Raw genomic sequence first — 19,118 nt, forward strand, 5'->3', positions numbered from 1 at the left:
CGAATTGACGTTCGCGAATTTTCGCCAAGCCGAGGCCGCGTTGTTGGGAAGACTGAAAGAATTTCGACGCGGGAACTTTTGAAACGAGCGTAAGCTGCGTAACTTGTCGCCTGGCTCCCATATGAATTTTTACCATGCGTATAATAGGTATGTATTATTAATGTATTTTGAATACAATTAACGCAATGCGACAGGTTTGATTTCACCCCTCAAAAATAAAATGGTCATAAATGCGTGAGCAATTATGCGTGAGGTATTGAATTACCGATATTTCCTGTCGATTTGATCAATTAATCAAACATGCACGATCATTAATAATTGCCTGATATACTGTAATGAACCGGCAAAAGAGATTGTTCGTTGTACACCTACAATGAGACGTGAAAATGTATTTTTTTTTTAAATGCAGTCAACAGATTTTACTCACAACTTTATTCAGTATGTTATAACGCTCATATATCTTCGCACAATTGATATGCTTACGAAAAACAAACAAAAAGTTATCACAATATGGACAAGAAGAAGAATAAATAGTCCACAGCCTATAAAACATGGTGTATAGGTAGTTATCATGTATATTATATAAAAAAAATAACGTACAGAATTTCTATGTAATTAGTCTTATAAATAAAACATAGATACAAATTTTCTCGTCTAAGAAGCGCTGCGTAATAAGGAATCAATTGTGTAAAATTAAATGCGCTTGATAACAACCGTTTCGCTTTTCCAAATGATAAATTGTCTACAAAGCGTATGTTTCAAATTTTAACAATTTGTACAATTATCGATAATAATAAAATACTAATTGTCAACTGTGATGCTTTAAATAATAATCACTGCTTTAGCAGCATCGCTCAGCTGCGCGTTATCTCTTTACCACCCCATCTCAAATTCTCTTCTACTTTCAACAATCATGGTAAAACGACTTATTGCGGCAAATGGAAAAAAAGTAGAATACAAATGAACCGTACAGAGAGTATGTGGGTTGGATTTTAATGTGCTCAAATCATTTTATCCTAAAAAATTCTTATATATAAATATTTGGTTGCTGGTGAAACTAATAAAGGGAAGGTACCTCATACAGGAAAGCCGAATAATTTTCCTTAGCATTTGAAACTGAAAAGTATTTAGAATGATTTATAAAACACACAAAAGATCAAAAGAGTACACGATAGGAAGTAATGCTATAGTACTGTATGTACAAGACAAATAAAGCGATAGTCTTTTCAAGGTAATTAAAAACTTTGTGTTATCTGATATTAACTCTTTTTTAATTGATATCTTCGATCTCTCTCCATTGCCTTCAACACAACCATAACTGAAAGTAATTGCAGACCTAAAAATATTATAATCACAAAATTCCAATGTCTTTGGCAAAACAAGAATATCAGTACGAATACAGTACAAATTTGTTACGTAAGAAAATATTACACTTATACATACCTATAAAACCATTTTATTAGATTGAATATAAAAATCCAAGTACGGGTAACGAATTTAGAAAAGGGCCTTCAAGTTGTACGATGTAAAAAAAAAGTGATCATTTGTAAGAAGATATGTGATATCAGCCTAGATTTAGGATACGAAATATGAATATTTAAGCATATTTTATGACATAGATAATATTTGAAGAAAAATCGTACTAGAGTTTAATCGGAAGTATTCTCTTAACTAATGGTTATCAATTTTTTTTTTTTATAACAATTTTTTCTCCCTGATAAATCTACGCCCCGTTGTGCCTACTCAGTCGATGTAGAAGTAAACTTCTAAAAAATGAGTTTAGAAAACCGATTACCTAAATAGGTTTTAAAACATTTTTAAAAACAACCTGACAAATACCTTGCATTCACATACATATTATTCCCGTATTCAAAAATAACACACTGTGTCACTTAAGTATTCAGTTTTTAGTTTATGATATGAAGGAAAAGTCCCTAAAGTATTCATTATAAAAAAGAATTCACCGCCACTGCAATTCGACAGAAGATCTATAGTCCTTGCACGATACTCGTTATCCACTATCAGTTCGTCGCAAAACTTACCGCGTGCATATTCTAGCAACACAAATGTAAAACTGTAACTGCAATGGTTTGCTAAAATATTAAAAAATGTTAAAGTAGCCAGGACATAATGATCTGATGTAGAAATTAACTTTTAGCAATGAAATGTCTCAACTCATAAGCCACGTCACTGATCATGGCCGAACAATACGTTGTTATACGTAATGAAATTTAAATGCAATAAGACAAAGCAAGTAAATATGTCACATCACTTCTCTGTAATGGCAGTAGCCCACTTGTTCAAGTTACAAACAAGATGATGTCACCAAAGGCATGCTTGAAGTTACCTCTAATGTTTCACAAATATACTGGAGTTTTTAGAGGTAAAATAGTGAACATGTTTAATTTCTATTATTCTTAAAGTTTTTCATATGATGATCTACGCTCATACAGGTATAATCTATTCTTAAATCATTCTTTTATATACAATTAGTGGATTCAATTCACGCTTTACAACAGCCCAATTCCAATAGCTAATAGTTAAGGAAATAAAGTCAACATGAGTAACCCCAAAATGATTACACATATTTTTTTGTTTTTTTTTGTGTCTACGCTCTGGATGCAACTCAAATATCTCAATAAATGTTAGCTAAATATATCCTATTTTTTTTCTTTTAAATATATTTTTCATACACTATATCCTTTGAATATATTCTGTAAAAAGGGAGTAGATCCAATGTATGTACGAAAATGTTATATCTCAACACACATCTCTGGAATTCTTATATCCAACATGCACAATCTGCAAATGAAATTTTCATATATTGTTCAACTAGTACGTCTTGGCTTGTTATTCTCAATTTCTCCACGAAGTTATTCAACAAGTAAATATATTGATAGAAATCACTATTGCGCTTAATTGCCGCTTTTCAGTTTCCTATAACACAGAATTCAACAACAATTATATATTATTTAGCAATGCACAACCCAAACACGCTGTTAACATTAAAAGGTGAAAGATCTACCTTGTAGTCACTAACTTAGTAATTATAGCATGTAGAAGATAGATACTAACTAATTCTGATTGTATTTAAGAAAGATTCAGTTTTCAGATCCTGAAAATACCAATGGCTGAAGTGCAATACCGATTTTGGCATGTCTCAAAAGCAAAAAGATCAATTATTGGTAGTAAAAACTTCTAAATTGAATTTGAGACTAGCAGGATTATCATCTTTGCTCGAAAATAAATAACAGCACCCTTAGACAAGGTGTGTAATGTAACAGATGCTTTTTTACATTGATCACCTAATGGGAAAAAGTCAATCGCAAAATAGGAACGGGACGGCTGAGAAATTATAGGATAGAATTATCGAAGTCGATTGATTATTTGCTGTTGCGCCTTAATTTTGATTGCTTATCGTTACACTTACTTATAAAACTACGTACATGTATGTTTATATTTACACGAAAAATTCAATTGTAATATCATCAACAAATGTTGCAAGCATTATGTACGCAATATTGAAAAATAATATTCTACCTGTTATTTTTTTTCTTCTTTGCTAATATCATCTAAATACAGGGACCACATGGTCACTCGTCATTGCAATGTCAATTATTGGTTTAAAAAGTAACGAGAGGACCATCTTTCGTTTGTACTTTTCATTTTTCCTTGATTCAAATGTACACCCATTCAATATTAATGAACTCTTTTATTTTATTTTAAAGCCGGATGATATTCTCAATATCGGAAAAGCACATGGTATTTTAGGATACGCGGAGTTGAATCTTTTTTAATCTACAGTTACCAAACGTCAGTGGTCAGCTGCATATTGTGCGACTTGGCAAATGATGAACTATCTAATCGTTACGATTTATCAGCACTGCAGCACTTGGAACAGTCAAAGCAGCCGGTGTGCTATCTTTTGATGGACCAGGATGTTCTGTTACTGTTTCCAGCTGTTCCTTGGTCAAGTTGACTTTGGAGATCCCTCACTGTTTCTTGAAGACGTCTTTTTTCTTCCAGCAAAACGCTGACGTCTTCTTGGGCAGCATTCAGACATGAACGCAAAACTTCTGATTCTTCTTTGGTACGACGCAATTTGGAATTTTCTGCGGATAAGCGCTCGAACGTAGCCAGTCTACGCTTCAATTCTTCATTATCAGACTTAAGTTGTTGGGTGAATTGCCGCAAACTGGTCAACTCCAATTCGGTTTCAATCTCTTTGGCGCTTTGAATATTCCCATTCGATATCGTAGCTGCCGAGCTGCTTTCCACTAGAGTACCAACTGTTGGATGGAATGTCCGGTTTATAACGAAAAGCAACTAATAGCTACAAAAAACACACTGACCCAGCACAGCTATTATACTAAAGTCTCGTATGCCATGCTTGCTCTATCACTGCTTGGTAAAATTGATTATAACATTTTAAAACAATTTCGTGCTAGAGAATATTTTTCAGTGAATTTCTTCAAGTCCTGTGCAATAATAGATAATTCTCCTTCGATTTAGAAAATAAGTTTGAAATTTTGACAGCTATTCAAAAACTGATGAAAGTCCTCGGCAAATAGCTAGAGTATCGCGATTTTAACTGTTGTATTATCGTTCAATCTGCACTAATTTTTTGCTGCCATTCGATCCCAGATGACCGAAAAACGAGTACTTTATTATTATTGCTAAATTTCGCAAAAGGTAATGACATAAAACAACATGCACTAGAATATTCAGATAGCAGCAAAAGTTTGAATACGACCCAACAATGCTGCTGAATTTGTGCCGAAGAAAGCTCTACATCTAAATAGCTATAAATTGCTAAATGTGTGTTTTTCCAATGCTCACATTCGAGAGGCCTTCTGAGTGCACAGGACAATAATGCAACATTTATTACCAATAACTGCAAATGAAAATGCCACTTGATATGGCGAATATGGCAGAGAAGATCACTATTTGTCGTAGTTCGCATGGTTACAATAATATATACATATCAGTTTCAGAGGTTCCAAAATTAACTTACTTTTACACTATTACATGTAATACATAGACAATGTGAAAACACGTATAAATACTGTTTCAACATAAAACCACGACGTAAATGAGAGCTAAGATTTAGAATTGAATTGAAATTAAGAGTGAATGCTACCTTCACACCTTGTTTAAGAAAAGTTTTAGTAATTACTGGACCGTCATTACCACTATATGCTCAAGGGCCATCACGACAAGTAGACACTAATGAAAATTCAAAGTCTTTTCTCTCAACTTACCAATAGGTTCAATATGGAAGACTCCACTGATGTCCCGCGAGATTCTGAGTTTAGAGATATCCAAATCTATTGGAATCGGTCCAGGTGATGTTATGTTATTTGGTGGACGATCTTCGTTTAGATGCAACGAGATATTTTCCAAGTATATCTAAGTAACGCAAAAAGGAAATCCTTAGTATTTGGCAAGCTAAAACCAAGTGGTCAATTTACCTGCATAGATATTGGCTTTGGTATAACTTCGTCCTCTGCCAAGTCAGTCAGGCCAGTAACCGAGCTCATGGATAACGTCAGTGGAACATCCGCCACTTTAACTTCTAATCTATCTTCAAACAATGCCATCACGTTTGCTTTGTCCTGCATATCTATATTGTCACTAGATACTTGAGGTTCCAAAGGTGCATTTCGATCCTTTGAGGATCGTCTGCTGCTTCCGCTGGTACTTTGACTGGCTCGTGAAAGTCTGCGATAGTCTTCTTTATTTTTCAAACCGTGTTCCAATCGAACTTTTATACGTGATCTACAGTCAGAGTCACAGGGTAATTCAATCCATCCCCGAGACCGAGAGCTGAACTTGGTCTGTTTGATAAAATACATTAATAGCAGAACTATCGGGATATCCTTTGAAGTAGGTAAAATTACGCTACCAAGTCCTAGTTTCTTAAAAACCTCAAAAACCTTATCGTATCGCGCGTATAATTCAAATAATTCTTTATCAGAGCTGATTATAGCAGTCCTTGACAAGATTTCAAAATACTTCAGTAATTGATGATTTTAAAAAATTTACAAACAAGCATATTATTTATCTTACGACAATCACATACAAGGTACAATACACTAAATGGGGGGAGATTAAACAAACGATGTTTCCTTTGTATGTATGTACATTGTAGGTAAATCAATCTGCAAATTCGTATTCAACAACTTGAGACAAATTTAAAAAGTAAGGGAAACCCATGCAAATTATTATTCGCCTTTGCAATGTTATTCGCTCAGCCAGGGAACTGACATGCAATTATTATACAAGCTATATAGCCCATATGTGGTGTGAAATTGCGGAATAAGCTTGTGCCTCTTGTTGTAATGAGCACTACTATGGTTACATGCCAATCCATGAAGCATGCTGACCTAACGATTACTATGGGCCATTTTTAACAATAATTGTGATAATTTTGATTCTCTACTAATTATCAGTGTCAACTGAAATATTTAAATATGATACGGATAACAATGAACTTCCGAAAAGTCGATATTCTGACACTGTAAAGCACTTCTTCGATGCCTAAGACGTATAACTGAGGCTTTCTTTTGCGTTATAATTATAGCAAAAGTATGAGATAAGTGGATGGTGATTATTAAATCAGTGAGTCGTTATCAGTTTGCGGTGGACTACCATGTACAATAGACTCCTGATTTTAATTAAGATATATTAATCTGTAAAACCGTTCTACCACATGCAATATTGCTTATATGCTTAAGGTAGGTAAAAATATAAAATGATTTGCCAATACCTTTCTCTTGGCCTGCCACAAGTGCCACACAAAAACATTCACAAGAGAGGGAGAGACGCGGGAGAAGGCATGCAAAAAAGTCAAGAGACAAAAATTTGTATAAATATATATGTATGGTCTTATAAATTAGTATTAGTTTGATTTGACGCAAACATTACCACATAACTACTTTGAAAATTATTTCAAAATGCAACGGTATATCATGTAGGAATGGATACACCAATGCATGCACTCGACTAAACGAATCTTCCAATTCAGACTCATTTTTCGGAATTATCACACAATTTGTAGTCAAAGCAGTTATGTAGTTCCGAAGTAGATGTAGAATGAATGTTATTTGAACAAGCTCGAGTATAAAAAGTTGTTTGGCTAGTGACATGTACCTTCCCATTGCGTTAGTTTGTAAAGCTCTTAGTATAAGAGAATTGATTTTTGTAAATAACTGGAAAAAAACTGTACCTGTTTTATAACGGTTTAATTGCAATTATAATTACAAGAAATAGTCTCACCTGAAATTCATCCCATGGTATCGACGGGCATTCCTCGCTACCTACATTCAACACTTGAACTTTGATTGCTGACGCGAAACCAGATGACTGCTGGATGAATTCTACTTTTGAAAGTTTGAACGTGGCAATGGAGACCTGTGTAAATCACAATTATATCTTTTTGAGAATGTGTAATTTTTTATAAAAAGCAATAAGTACCGAAGCTCAAAGAGACATCTATGCAATATCGAACACAGTGCTGGAAATTGGGTGAAAAACATAACTCTGATACAATGTAATACGAATAGAAAATGTAATTTACCAGATCTCTTCTTCTGCATACACTATCCATGGAACGTTCACTCTGCGTATCCGGAGTTTCCTCTACGACTTCACTTGCTTCTTCAACGGTAGTGATTCGAATTGTATTGTCCACGGCAAACGCCGCGTCGAGCCTTTCCTGTTCCTCTAAGCTAACAACAACATAGTTTTCACTATCCGAACTGACATCACTTCGCATTGAAACTGTGTCGCTACTTCCATCCTCTGGTGAAGGTTTCAGGGCAGAATCAATTGAAGTCATTAAATTGCTGAATCCTTTTTTCATCGATGAGAATCCAGCATTAAAATTATTTGGCATAAATGGTGGGGTAGAAGCGATTAGTATGGGTTTAGGCAGTGGATGTTCGGTCTGCGCCTCGGTTTTCCGACGATCGTGAACTCGGAAACTCGTAGCTATTGGTTGGGCTTCAATTGATATAAGTTGTTGTTCAATGGGTACGGAATGAGGCTTGATAGATTCAGTACCATTTTGTTTAAAGGTAACTACAGGTTGCGTGACAATATCAGTTCGTGGAAAGTCCATGGATAAAGATGAGGAGACTTCGCTTTGCGGAGTTTCCACATCATTCGACGTGTTCATTCGTTTAGCGCTAAAATCCACTCTATGATTCACAGCGCTATTCTGCCACGGACCAGATCCGCCGAGATCATCCGCTATACTGGATGAGTCGGGAACAACGGATTCCAAATCTCCCCCAGAGTTTTCTTTTCCAGGTGTTTGTGACGGCATTACGAAAGTAACCTCTAGTTGCGGTATCAGCGCGCCAATAACTAACGATCCTCCCGACTCTACTTTTAATATCTTATTTGAATCGACTGCTAAAAACGTTGCCATTTCGGACACAATCTCAGCCAGTCTCAACAGGAACAGGTATTGATAATGATTAATTTGTACGCTAACTAAATTGCTGATATAAGCAAGTCCATGAATATCTGCAGTGGGAGGAGCTTCAACATCAGGTGACGATTTCACTTTCATGTGTAACCAAAGCGTAAGAGGAAATGCATCCAGGAATGGAACTGCCCGATTCTGACCAACGGCTCTAGCACCAAGAAAATCACCCCAAACTGGCTCCAAGTGACAACACCAAACGTCTTTAGCTTCGATCCAGAGAAGCTCTCTGCTGAGCTGACGAACCATTTCATTAATAGAATTACTACTGAAATTCTGAGGTGGATTCCTGATGCCATCCGTACCTAAACCAAATAATGGAGGATCTTAGCTCTGATATGAAATAGTATTGATAATATAAACAAGAATGCACAATATTCTGTCTAAGGAATATTGTTTGAAAGATTACGGCCCATTTCAGATTGTCGTTTTCTTCCAATTCTTTTTGCACTCGACTTAGCAGACCATCCAGAAAATTTTTAAGACAGATAAATGAGAATTTAAATTTTCCAAGACACCCAAGCAAAAATTTACAATCATCATATTCCCAATTTGAATAACTGATAGTACCTGCACAGTGACGAAGGAATTTGTCGGTAACTACATGGTAGTCTCCGGGTTGACTAGGAAATTCAGCACCAAAAAACATTTGACCCATTTGAAAAGCATTCAGGCACTGGGCCAAATCTGCTCTGGAAGAACGCTCAGTCGATCTTACGTTCGTAATAGATGCTCTGGATGTTTGGATATGAAGAGACTTAGGACGATCTCTTTGATTTGGGTGGTCTTGTTGACTTTCAAATATAACCTATTCATATGTTTATTCACATTTTAATTGCATACTTGTGTGCAAACGAATTATTCTATGTGAATCGTCACATTGTGAATTGTCACATTATGAATTGGTTTCACTTTCAAATACTCACCCTGGGAAGGATTGCTTCTATTTTAACGTCAAAATACATCAAGTTGGGTGAAGCAGGAGGAGCTTCTTCGCTTCTGTTTATCAGAGAATGATGTAGATTCAAAGCAAACGAGTTGAACCACAAACAGGAAGAAATATCAAAGTTAATTTGAACAGGATTGAGTTGTACGTAAAATTTCGGTGGTGGCACTGGAAAAAATGCAAATTAAAGTATATCATTCCATTGTTTGTGCAAACTGTAAATTCAAAATTGCACATGATGACCTACGTGGAAATGGTATGTCTCCTGGATAGTAGTAGTAGGTGAATTCCGCATGCAGAATAGTCACGTCCTCCGGAAAGCAAAATCGGTCTCGATCCCCTAATATAAAATAAAACTATAAGGAGATCAGTGTTCACAAAATTTCTACAAGTCCCAATGACATGCTACTGTGAAATACTTTATAATGATGATTTTCAGTTGAATTCGTTCAATCAACACACGTTCGTATACGTACACATATAGAAAATGTCCTGAAAATTCTTTATTCGATTTATGTTGCTGTGTTCAACGACAGACGCCTGGAAGTTCACACAAACTATTGTAGACCTAAAACAATGACTACTGCTCTAAATTCTCAGATATTTATCATCAAGACAAGAATTTCTATCCATTGTATGATTTATACATCACACTTGCGATGAAAAGCAACTGAAAACAGGACATCTACATAGACAATGTTTTTTGAGTTTCAGAAAAGGTCATTTCATTATCTTTCAACGGGCAATACTGATGAATGTTTTTATCTAAGTGTTTCGTAATCAGCACTTTCTAAACACTCCACAAACATTAAAGGCTACCAGACAATCGTCAACATAAAACCATACTTATTACGTGTATATACTTATAATCAAAGGTGGCTAATGACTTTATTAAGATAACTTTGTACATTTTTATTATCTACTTGGGCCACTCTCTCATTATTCGTCAACATATAATAAAAATGGTAACCACTACATTTATGAACAAGCATAGGACAGCTATTTTTCAATTATACCTGCAGTATGCCTCTTCCTTGTTTGAGCTACGTATACCCAACGAAAAATATTATCAACGAAATCGTCAGAACAATAAATAGAAAATACCAAATAAATAAGTATATATTTTTCTTATGTTCTTTGAAAATTGTCAAGATATATTACCTGCGATGAATTCTTTTGGCACAGGTTTCCGAGCAGACGTTGTCACCTTATAAAGCGTAAAATCGTCTATTCTAATGATCACACAAGTTGTCATAAGCTTGGCCAATTGTTCCAGCACATAATTTTTCACTGGATTACCACTGGGTTGATTCAAAGTCTTTTTTTGTTCCTGGACACTGGCAGATTGCGTTTGTTGTTGGGCACTTTTTTCAAGATTATCCGAACTGCCCTTAGCGGAGTTACCTGTTTGTAGATCAGTAATTGAAGTTTTTAAAAACCACATATAAGTATTTAAAAAAATGCATGATCTCGTCAGAGTAAGACAAACTGATTTTTCCTTTATAAAGCCTTTATAAAAAATTATCTATACCTATTTTGTTATCTACCTGTAACATTGGCTTGACTTCTAGTCAGAGGTGAATGCTGCATCCTTGTCGAGTCAATGAGATCCATAAACTGGCTGCGAAAGGCATTTAAAGACTGCTGCAGCCACTGGTTGTGCGGCGTTGCCCCTTCCCTGTACTTGGCCCAATGTTTCCTGTCCGCCATAGCCAGATGATACGGATAATAATCGATTTGAAACTTGACCAAAGATACTTGGAGTGCACCACCATCGCTGAGCTCTGGATATGAAGATCTGCCGGCTGTGAACGTTGAAATAAAAAAATGATGTAGTTTCATCATGTGCCAGAGAGGAAGAGAATTAGCCGTTGAAACATGAAATTATGCATCAAAACTTACGCCCTGGATCGTCGCATAAATGTAAGTCAATTCTCTGAGATAGAAAGTGATAGGAGGTTTCGACAACGTCAAATCTTGTGAAAAGTCTAGATATTGCAGTATGGGCTTGAGTCTTTGTCCTGGATTGCTGAGAAATTTGTGCTTGATACTCTGGCAAAACCTGTAAACAGGAGAAGTTTTTCAATTGACCAAATAAGAAATAGACATGTACTGTACCTCTAGCTTTCTAGCAGCTTTCGTCTTTCTCTCCAACACAGTAGCCTTTTCAACAAGTCCACCAAGAGAGTCAAGAAAGTGAAGCGCCGCTTTCAATTGGGAATCCGTTAAAACCCACAAAAGATCATCAAGTATAACAACCAGCCTACATCCCATTACAAAACAATCTGTAATACACATTCATTATTACGAACAATTTCTGAAATATGCTTAGATGAATTATCTCCATCTCTTATAAACAACTGAAAGTAAGTATTTTATTCCTGATCTGCTCACCAGATATTCTCTTTTTAATAGTTATTCGACACCTAGCTTGATTGGTAAGCAGCCGCAGTGGTGTTAGTTCTTTATCTTTAGTACTACAAGCCTCTATCCTAACAGTCTGCCATTCCAGTTCCTTAAATATGAGTAATTGTCCTCTATCAGGATCTTTCAGGCGTGTCATTCTGAGATCGCATCGCTGCCACTCAGGAGATTTAGACTCCACCATGATACGAGACATCTGTATAAGATTTGGTCGGTTACCATAGGACAAATATATGATGCCAAGCAAAGAAACTGATAGATATCATCGAAAAGTTAGTACCTGAACAGAGGCAATAAACGCTGGGCTTTTGAAAGTGACAGAAACTGTATTAACAGCAACAGTCATTCCGTCGATCACCTTGTGAATGAAGGAATACTTTGCAGGTCCTGCATAGGAAGATAATCCTTGAGGCGTTGACATGCTCCTCAAGTCCTCGCATGTCTCTACTTCGATATGAACCTCGTCCAAGCTCTATAATGAAACCAAATTTCAAATTCTCATTCTGTCTGAACATAGTTTAGCCTTCCATGAGAAATTCAAATAGTTTCTGCCACGCGTAAGAGTAGAAAACAAAGGGCGAAGGTAATCCCTTACCAAGAATATAGGAACACTTTTGAGCTTGGTCCATTGTATTCTAAAAGTGACTCTATTGCACCAGGCGCTTGTGAGTCGCAACCAAGAAGGCAGCTCCAGTAGGTCTGTTAGTACAATTTCATCGAGTTCCAAGTTAGTGAGTTCTCCCTCACCCTTGAACGTGCTCAGATTAATTTTATCGGCGGATAAATTCTTGGTGAACCTTTGTAAAATAATGATAATAATTATAGATTATAGGATAAGAACTTTGGATGAGGCTTTTTTTTTTTTTAAATCAATTTCAGGGATACAAGTTCACCAGTAATCATCAGGGATCTGAATTTTTCTGGGAATTGATACGAGTTATCGCATTGTCAAACATAGATCTGTATTCTTGACCTGCTCTGATATTTCCGTAATCGTATACGTGATAAAACGACAATTAAGATACATGTAATGGGATTGAAAACGCATGAATGCTCAATCAAAATGCATTCGATCTTGTAGGTTTATTAAATAAGTATCACAATCTTATCGCGGGCATAAATATAATCAAAAGGACAAAGAGTGTTTTGACAGGTTGCAACGTAAGAAAAGATCGGTAGACGTGATCGAACTGCAATTAGCGTAATGACGATAAGATTGCGTCGGGCAAGGGATGAGATATTTTCGAAATTCAACCTGTTCTTTATTAATGGAAAGAGTATTCGCACATTTGACGCTGAAAGTCTCTAAAATAGATGTGAAATATGCCATACGACATATGTACGTGATTATTCTTTGCTCATGTCATGGGCGGTGCGCAATATTAAAACTTGGTGACTAGAAAATATCCAAGAACATGCAGACGCAGGGGTGAATTTGTCGGATAGGAAGGAAAACAGCCAACATACCTCGACAGGTGTTTCAACAACTGGTTTTTAATTATTGACACCATTTTCGAATGGGTATTAGTAAAATTTTTCAGGATCAGTGCATTTTCACATGGTTAGATTTCGACCATTTGTAACACAGCCGACATATTTCCACGACCACCACGACGACTATCGCGCCATGCGTCACCTGACAGCCCTGCCCGCAAGATTACGGAGGCTGCGCACTCTGCCAAAAGCGCCAGAAGTCTGCGCGATCATCGGACCCGCGACGTCATCGCGCTGCGTGTTGGGTTGCCGTTTTACCCTCATCAGGCGCAGCAGTGCGCGCACAGAATATTGTTTCAATCTACTTATGCACCGCACTTGGCGAATTCGATTTTGATTAACCATAGATACACCGGCTGCTGACTGAGTAATTCCACTTCAACGTATTTACCTTCGCTAATGAGGATTGAAACCGTAAAGGCGTATTTTTTCCTTCCCATTTCGGTCATGCCGGAATTGGTCAAAATTCATACAATCTGTTGGTTGTCGTATCGAATTTTTATCTACCGTAGTAATTTGTTTAAATCTTCGTACCAGACAAAGTCTTTCTTTAGTACATAGATAGTGCTTCTCAAAAAAGGGTAAGGGAAGGGGGGAGGGGGGCAGGAAGACAAATAAACGTGATTCACTTTACGCCCGAATTATGTAAGAACAATCTATAAGTGCAAATATACGCGCACGATAAGGACCTCTAATTATAGGTAATCCAGGGTACACATGCACTCCGATGTCGCCCCGGCGAAACTCGAAGCTGCTCACATAAGATCGGTTTTTATGGTGTGCATCCGCCTAATGTCCTGGTATGCCCCTTTCAGATATAGTAGATTAATTAGAAGGATGCGTATCTTTGGTACTTCAAATCAGGTAATTAGCTTATTTCAATTTGTAGGCCTGGTTATATTGTGCATACCTTATCAGCAAGTGGCTATACGATATATTTCAACATCACTACTCTACCCGCAGGCTCAAATTGAGATGAAAAAATGTATATTACGAAAATGCTTTCGCAAAATCGTGCTCACTTATTCCGATGTATTAATACGTCGAAATTCTTGTATTTAAGGCTAGCGTTTGACGATAAATATTATCTCAGGTAAAGGAAATACCATTCCTCAGACTTATACAAAACGCAGTTGCGTAAATCAAATAAATTCTTATGATCATAATAGAGAAAAACGGGCAGAAATAAATGGCATGTGGCTGTTTGCTGAAAGCTGCTTTTACACTCAGACGAAATTTATTCAAGCATACCGTACCAAGTACCAGTTTTGGATTTTCATCGCAAGTAAAGATAGTCTTACACTCTGCGTATGCAAGGGATAGCATTTTCTTCACAATTAGACACTGCGTTAATCGGCGAACAAATTTTTACGCATATAAAAAAACTGGTTTTCAGATTAACTAATATTTTTCCGGGATGTAATTAAATTCCGACCGGAGAAATTCACCATTTTATTGCAACGGTATACTGAAATGATTACGATATCTTAATCTCGAGACCAAAGTAGAATAATTTCGTATGCAGATCGCAATGCCGAAGTACGTTTATTTTTTTCATTATCTTTTTTTCACGTTTCAAACCCAACATTTTCTACTGAAATTTTCGATTCTATCAAAACGTTACCTAACTTGTCTTAACATTATTACGCACGCTTGATATCCAAGTATTTCAAAAGTTCAATGTGTAAATTACGCGAATCACTAAAATTCGTACAACTTGATTGAATTAAAAAAAAAAAAATAACAAAAACTCTACAAAGACAATTAAATCAAAAGATTCTTACCATCGTTAAAACGTACTTTTAGATAATCCACGTATGCCTTATAGATCGATATTGTTGACACAAGACTGAGTTGCTGGATTGCAGTTTTTTGAGTATGAAATAACATGATCTGCATGTAGAATGAAACTGTCGATTAGAATAGAGTAAAAACAAATACAGTTTCATATCCAGTCTCTTTCCAAGAAACTTTGAAACATGATCGTCAGCCTTTGCCTGTACGCTTCGAAATCAAGGTTGTCAAAATAGTCGACAGATTGTATTTCAGGACCGTTCCCCTCGATTCCAGCCTCAGCCTCCGGCAACAGAATGATTTTAACCATCAAGCAGCAGTGAAGGGCCTCGGCGCCAACCCATTCTTTGCACTCGGCCAAGAAGTGGCTTCTCCCGAAGTTACCAACGTCACAGTTAAGCTCCTCCAGGGTTCTGACAAGCCGATCATGGTACATGTTCACCAGGTGATCAAAGTGGCATATCAAAACGTTTTCCGCGGTGCTGGCGATTAGGAAATAGAGAAGATCCCTCACCGGACTGAGATGGCTGTAAGTCTGAAAATCGATGAACTTCACCGCCTCGACGTTACCTTCGCTGTCGTTACGGAACAACATGTTGTTAATCGAGAAGTCGGTGTGGCATATGGTCCCAAACTGATTCGTCGGCGGCGTGTTGATAGTATTGACGCCGTTGTCCAAAGCATTGGCTATCCGAGCGTAAAACGGATTGAGCCTCTCGTTCTCCATGACCATGTTCTTGCAATTTTTAGCCGCACGAACTATGGAGGTCGACGGGTGGCTGAAGGTAACCGCCTTCTTCACGAACTTGGCAAATACTTCGGGTTTCTTTTTTCTCAAGGCGATCCCGAGGCCGTGAAAGGTCGCCAAAGTGCGGACCGTCATCTCCGATTGAGCCCGATCTAAGCCCTTCCACCTGTTCCCACATTTGTAACCAGCTGCGACGAGGTTTTCCAGGAGTATGACGGCGTCGTCGTCGGCGGCCTTGGTCTTCAGATCATCGGGTATCCTGGCGCCGAAGAACCTGGGAAAGTGGTTGAATACCTTGGATTTCGGGATTCCGTTCTCCAGCTGAAGCATCTGATACGCCGGCAGTATCTCTTCGTAGGCGGCGACTTCCTTTGGGAACGTTACGGCGCTGTTGAAAACGTCCTGGAAGAACTCGCTCGGCAGCATCTTCGCGACGACGTTCACCACCTTCGGCGTGGCGAACTTGTTCCTCCGTACCGTCACCTTCACAGCGAGCAGCACACTGCCGTAGTTCGAACCCGGGGGTGTCAACATCTTTGCCTCAAAGTCGTCCACCATTACATTTTCACCGTAGTCTCGTTCGAACAGGCTTTTTATGACTTTCCTCAATCGCTCGGCCGAGTTTCTCAGGATTTCCTTCGCCGCGATCCACTCGTCATTGTCTTGTCTGAATAAGTAAGGATCAGTCAGTAAACGCTGCCAAGAAAGTCTGACGGCAGTTAAAAAAGCACAGGATGGGTTTCTCTATGCCAGGTGACCAGCGAAAATATTCATTTCAAATGATATTGGAAAATAAATAACGATCGAATCATTAGTCACTGCGATCAACACATTACTGGAATTATTTCAGAAATAGGAGGAGAATCGCAACTAGGCTAAATAATAGTAATAACTGATGATGAATTACTCGCTCTCCTGAGGTGTCTGCACCCTTTCGACTCCCATCGTAAAAAATTCAGCGTCGTCTAATTCAATTACTCTGCACTTGAACCGGCCAATTATAGATTCCTGCGTAATTTACAATGGCTACGCAGTTATTTCAATCCCAGATATCTTAAGATACAGTCGACCTTGCCTTGAAGGTATCAAATTATCGGGTGCAATGGCCGTTGCACGTAATTCTTATACACTCCAATAAATTATAGACGTGGTGATGAGAATTCTTGGACAGTTCCAAGTGGCGTTGCACAAACCTGCCGACTGACAATCAGGCAATTGTAAAATTCGGCTTAGTCTCCTATATATGCACTAGTGAGGCTCACCCGATGCGAGTGACTTTAGTCGGATTTTCTTTATCTTCCGCATAGAACAGTGCCGTACTTTGGGATGCAAAAAAATGAGCCTCAGTCATTGTTTCTGCGTTCCGGTCTTTGTCGAGCATATGAATGTTGAATAATTTGCCAGATTATCATCTTGACCCATTCACTTGAAACTGAAAATATTGACTCGGAACGTCTTTATTTGAGCGAATAAACACTTTTTGGGCAATTTTGACATGTTTCGGAAAATGAGTATTTTATTCAAAATTTGCGATTTCCTCGCAATGTGAGAATAGTTCTACAAAATGAATATTGGCTATAGATTTGTCAGAACACTTGATCACTGTTTTATACATTTAATAATTATTTAAAATGCAGTATATCTCGAGAAAACAAAAAATTAAGATTGTACACTGTAGTGTACAAAAAAACCAACGGGTTAATCGACAGAAAAATTTGCAATCTTTATGGCCTTAACAATTGTGATTCTGATGACTCTGATTTGTTTAAACAGCAATTCTTGGTCAAAAGGTTGCAGAGATATTTTTCTCTCGTGCGGTGGAGAATTTCGGATTTTTTTGTTTTCCACATCTCAGAACTATTAGGATTGCACGTGTCTGTCAGATATTCTTAACGAATTCAACTGAGATTATATAATATTTCTGACTCTTGATACGATTTTGGCTGGTTTTGATTTTTATTCTCGGAAAGGATTTGAACTTCCAGTCCATGAATTTTTTCATAGGCTCTACATACTATTTAAAAACTTACTCGAAATCAAGAATATCGGACGCTATTCAGGCCAATTCGGATGAAAATTAATATTATCCGCGTATTTTCGTTCAGAAACAGCCTATAATTGTTACGAACGAAACAGCAGCTGTAATTCCATAGAAAAGCTCAGTCAAAATCCGTGGAATATATTCTATGCCCACAGTTTTATGTGAAAGCCAATGATTTCGCGTGATCATATACCGATGTGGAGAAAAAAATTTCAACCGTGGAAACGGCTGTGTAATGTAAATTATTAGAAAAAAATCTTGACAAAAAAAGTAGTCTAATTTGTCGAGAAAATTTTAACGATATAAAAAAAAATCACTTATTCAAGGGAGAAAAGGATCTGAAAATTCTTGGTACTACGCTGAGATATGAAGATTATTACAAGTAAATGTTGGATAACGCCAGTATATTGCATTATTATCACTGCCTGCATTTTATCTGTACTTGTCGCCATGCAGATAACGATAATACTTGATCTACGTACGTACAGGTGAGCGATTTTAGCAACTGCAGGTCCAAGAGTACAGCTGTTGAATTTAAAAATTGCAAAAATTTCATTCGTTTGCTGTCACTCGGTCGATCGTCTTGATTTCAATATAAATATTCACGGGAGCGTAATACAGTGCAACGTGAAAAATGTCTTAACAGTCATTGTATAACTCAGTTAATGCGTGTACTGCATGTAAGAATAGCAAAAAGAAAATGAAATAAATATTATTCCCGCCAGAAGGTAAAAATTTTGTTAAAATTCCGTAAAGTCGTTAATCGAAGCTCAGTAGACGGTCCCTTTCGACTGTACTGTACTTGTACTGTATGAGGAATTTTGATTGAGGATTTTGAATTTTGTACGAGGCAAAGGTGAAACTGCATAGGTATAACCAATCAATCAAATCGCTGTACATATTTCGTGTTTAACTTGTGGATGACGTCAACGTACTTCTAGGCAATAAATAAAAAGCACGAATGCTTGTTACGAGCAGAGTTCCGAGATGAAGACTGTGAAATTGAAATCTGACCACATTATTGAGTGAAAATAACGCGAAGAATACTTATGGAATTATAATATACGATGTAGAGAATCGAGCTACGAATATATAAGTAGGTACAATTGTAATTGTATGGTTTGAGTTTGAAATTTGTGATTTCAGGGCCTGGAATAAGATTTACAATTGATTATAATTT

General features: G+C 37.1%; 2 protein-coding genes across 6 annotated transcripts; both read right to left on the reverse strand.

The window, feature by feature from the left end:
• Positions 1 to 2,519: 2,519 nt before the first annotated feature.
• Positions 2,520 to 13,474, reverse strand: LOC124307893 (UHRF1-binding protein 1-like). 5 transcript variants are annotated; one of them, XM_046770055.1, is made up of 19 exons: positions 13,329 to 13,474; positions 12,457 to 12,658; positions 12,142 to 12,333; positions 11,832 to 12,057; positions 11,556 to 11,722; positions 11,340 to 11,499; positions 10,985 to 11,242; positions 10,599 to 10,841; positions 10,454 to 10,480; positions 9,685 to 9,777; positions 9,418 to 9,605; positions 9,062 to 9,299; positions 7,580 to 8,796; positions 7,279 to 7,413; positions 6,770 to 6,781; positions 5,472 to 5,837; positions 5,262 to 5,409; positions 4,840 to 4,853; positions 4,138 to 4,289 (listed from the first exon to the last, which is right to left on the reverse strand). In XM_046770055.1, exons 1-19 carry the CDS (start codon positions 13,370 to 13,372, stop codon positions 4,278 to 4,280), a joined length of 3,942 nt encoding a protein of 1,313 aa, XP_046626011.1. In that variant the 5' UTR covers positions 13,373 to 13,474; the 3' UTR covers positions 4,138 to 4,277. The 5 variants fall into 5 exon arrangements, with proteins under 5 accessions (XP_046626007.1, XP_046626009.1, XP_046626008.1 ...); XM_046770051.1 differs by lacking the exon at positions 4,840 to 4,853 and having other exon boundaries at positions 2,520 to 4,289; XM_046770053.1 differs by lacking the exons at positions 4,840 to 4,853; positions 10,454 to 10,480 and having other exon boundaries at positions 2,520 to 4,289.
• Positions 13,475 to 14,552: 1,078 nt separating this feature from the next.
• LOC124307309 (uncharacterized) lies at positions 14,553 to 17,123 on the reverse strand. The gene is made up of 2 exons (XM_046768834.1): positions 16,805 to 17,123; positions 14,553 to 16,564 (listed from the first exon to the last, which is right to left on the reverse strand). Exons 1-2 carry the CDS (start codon positions 16,840 to 16,842, stop codon positions 15,301 to 15,303), a joined length of 1,302 nt encoding a protein of 433 aa, XP_046624790.1. The 5' UTR covers positions 16,843 to 17,123; the 3' UTR covers positions 14,553 to 15,300.
• Between the last annotated feature and the right edge of the window lie 1,995 nt (positions 17,124 to 19,118).

Source organism: Neodiprion virginianus, chromosome 6 (genome assembly GCF_021901495.1).
Source record: "Neodiprion virginianus isolate iyNeoVirg1 chromosome 6, iyNeoVirg1.1, whole genome shotgun sequence".
NCBI lineage: Eukaryota > Metazoa > Arthropoda > Insecta > Hymenoptera > Diprionidae > Neodiprion > Neodiprion virginianus.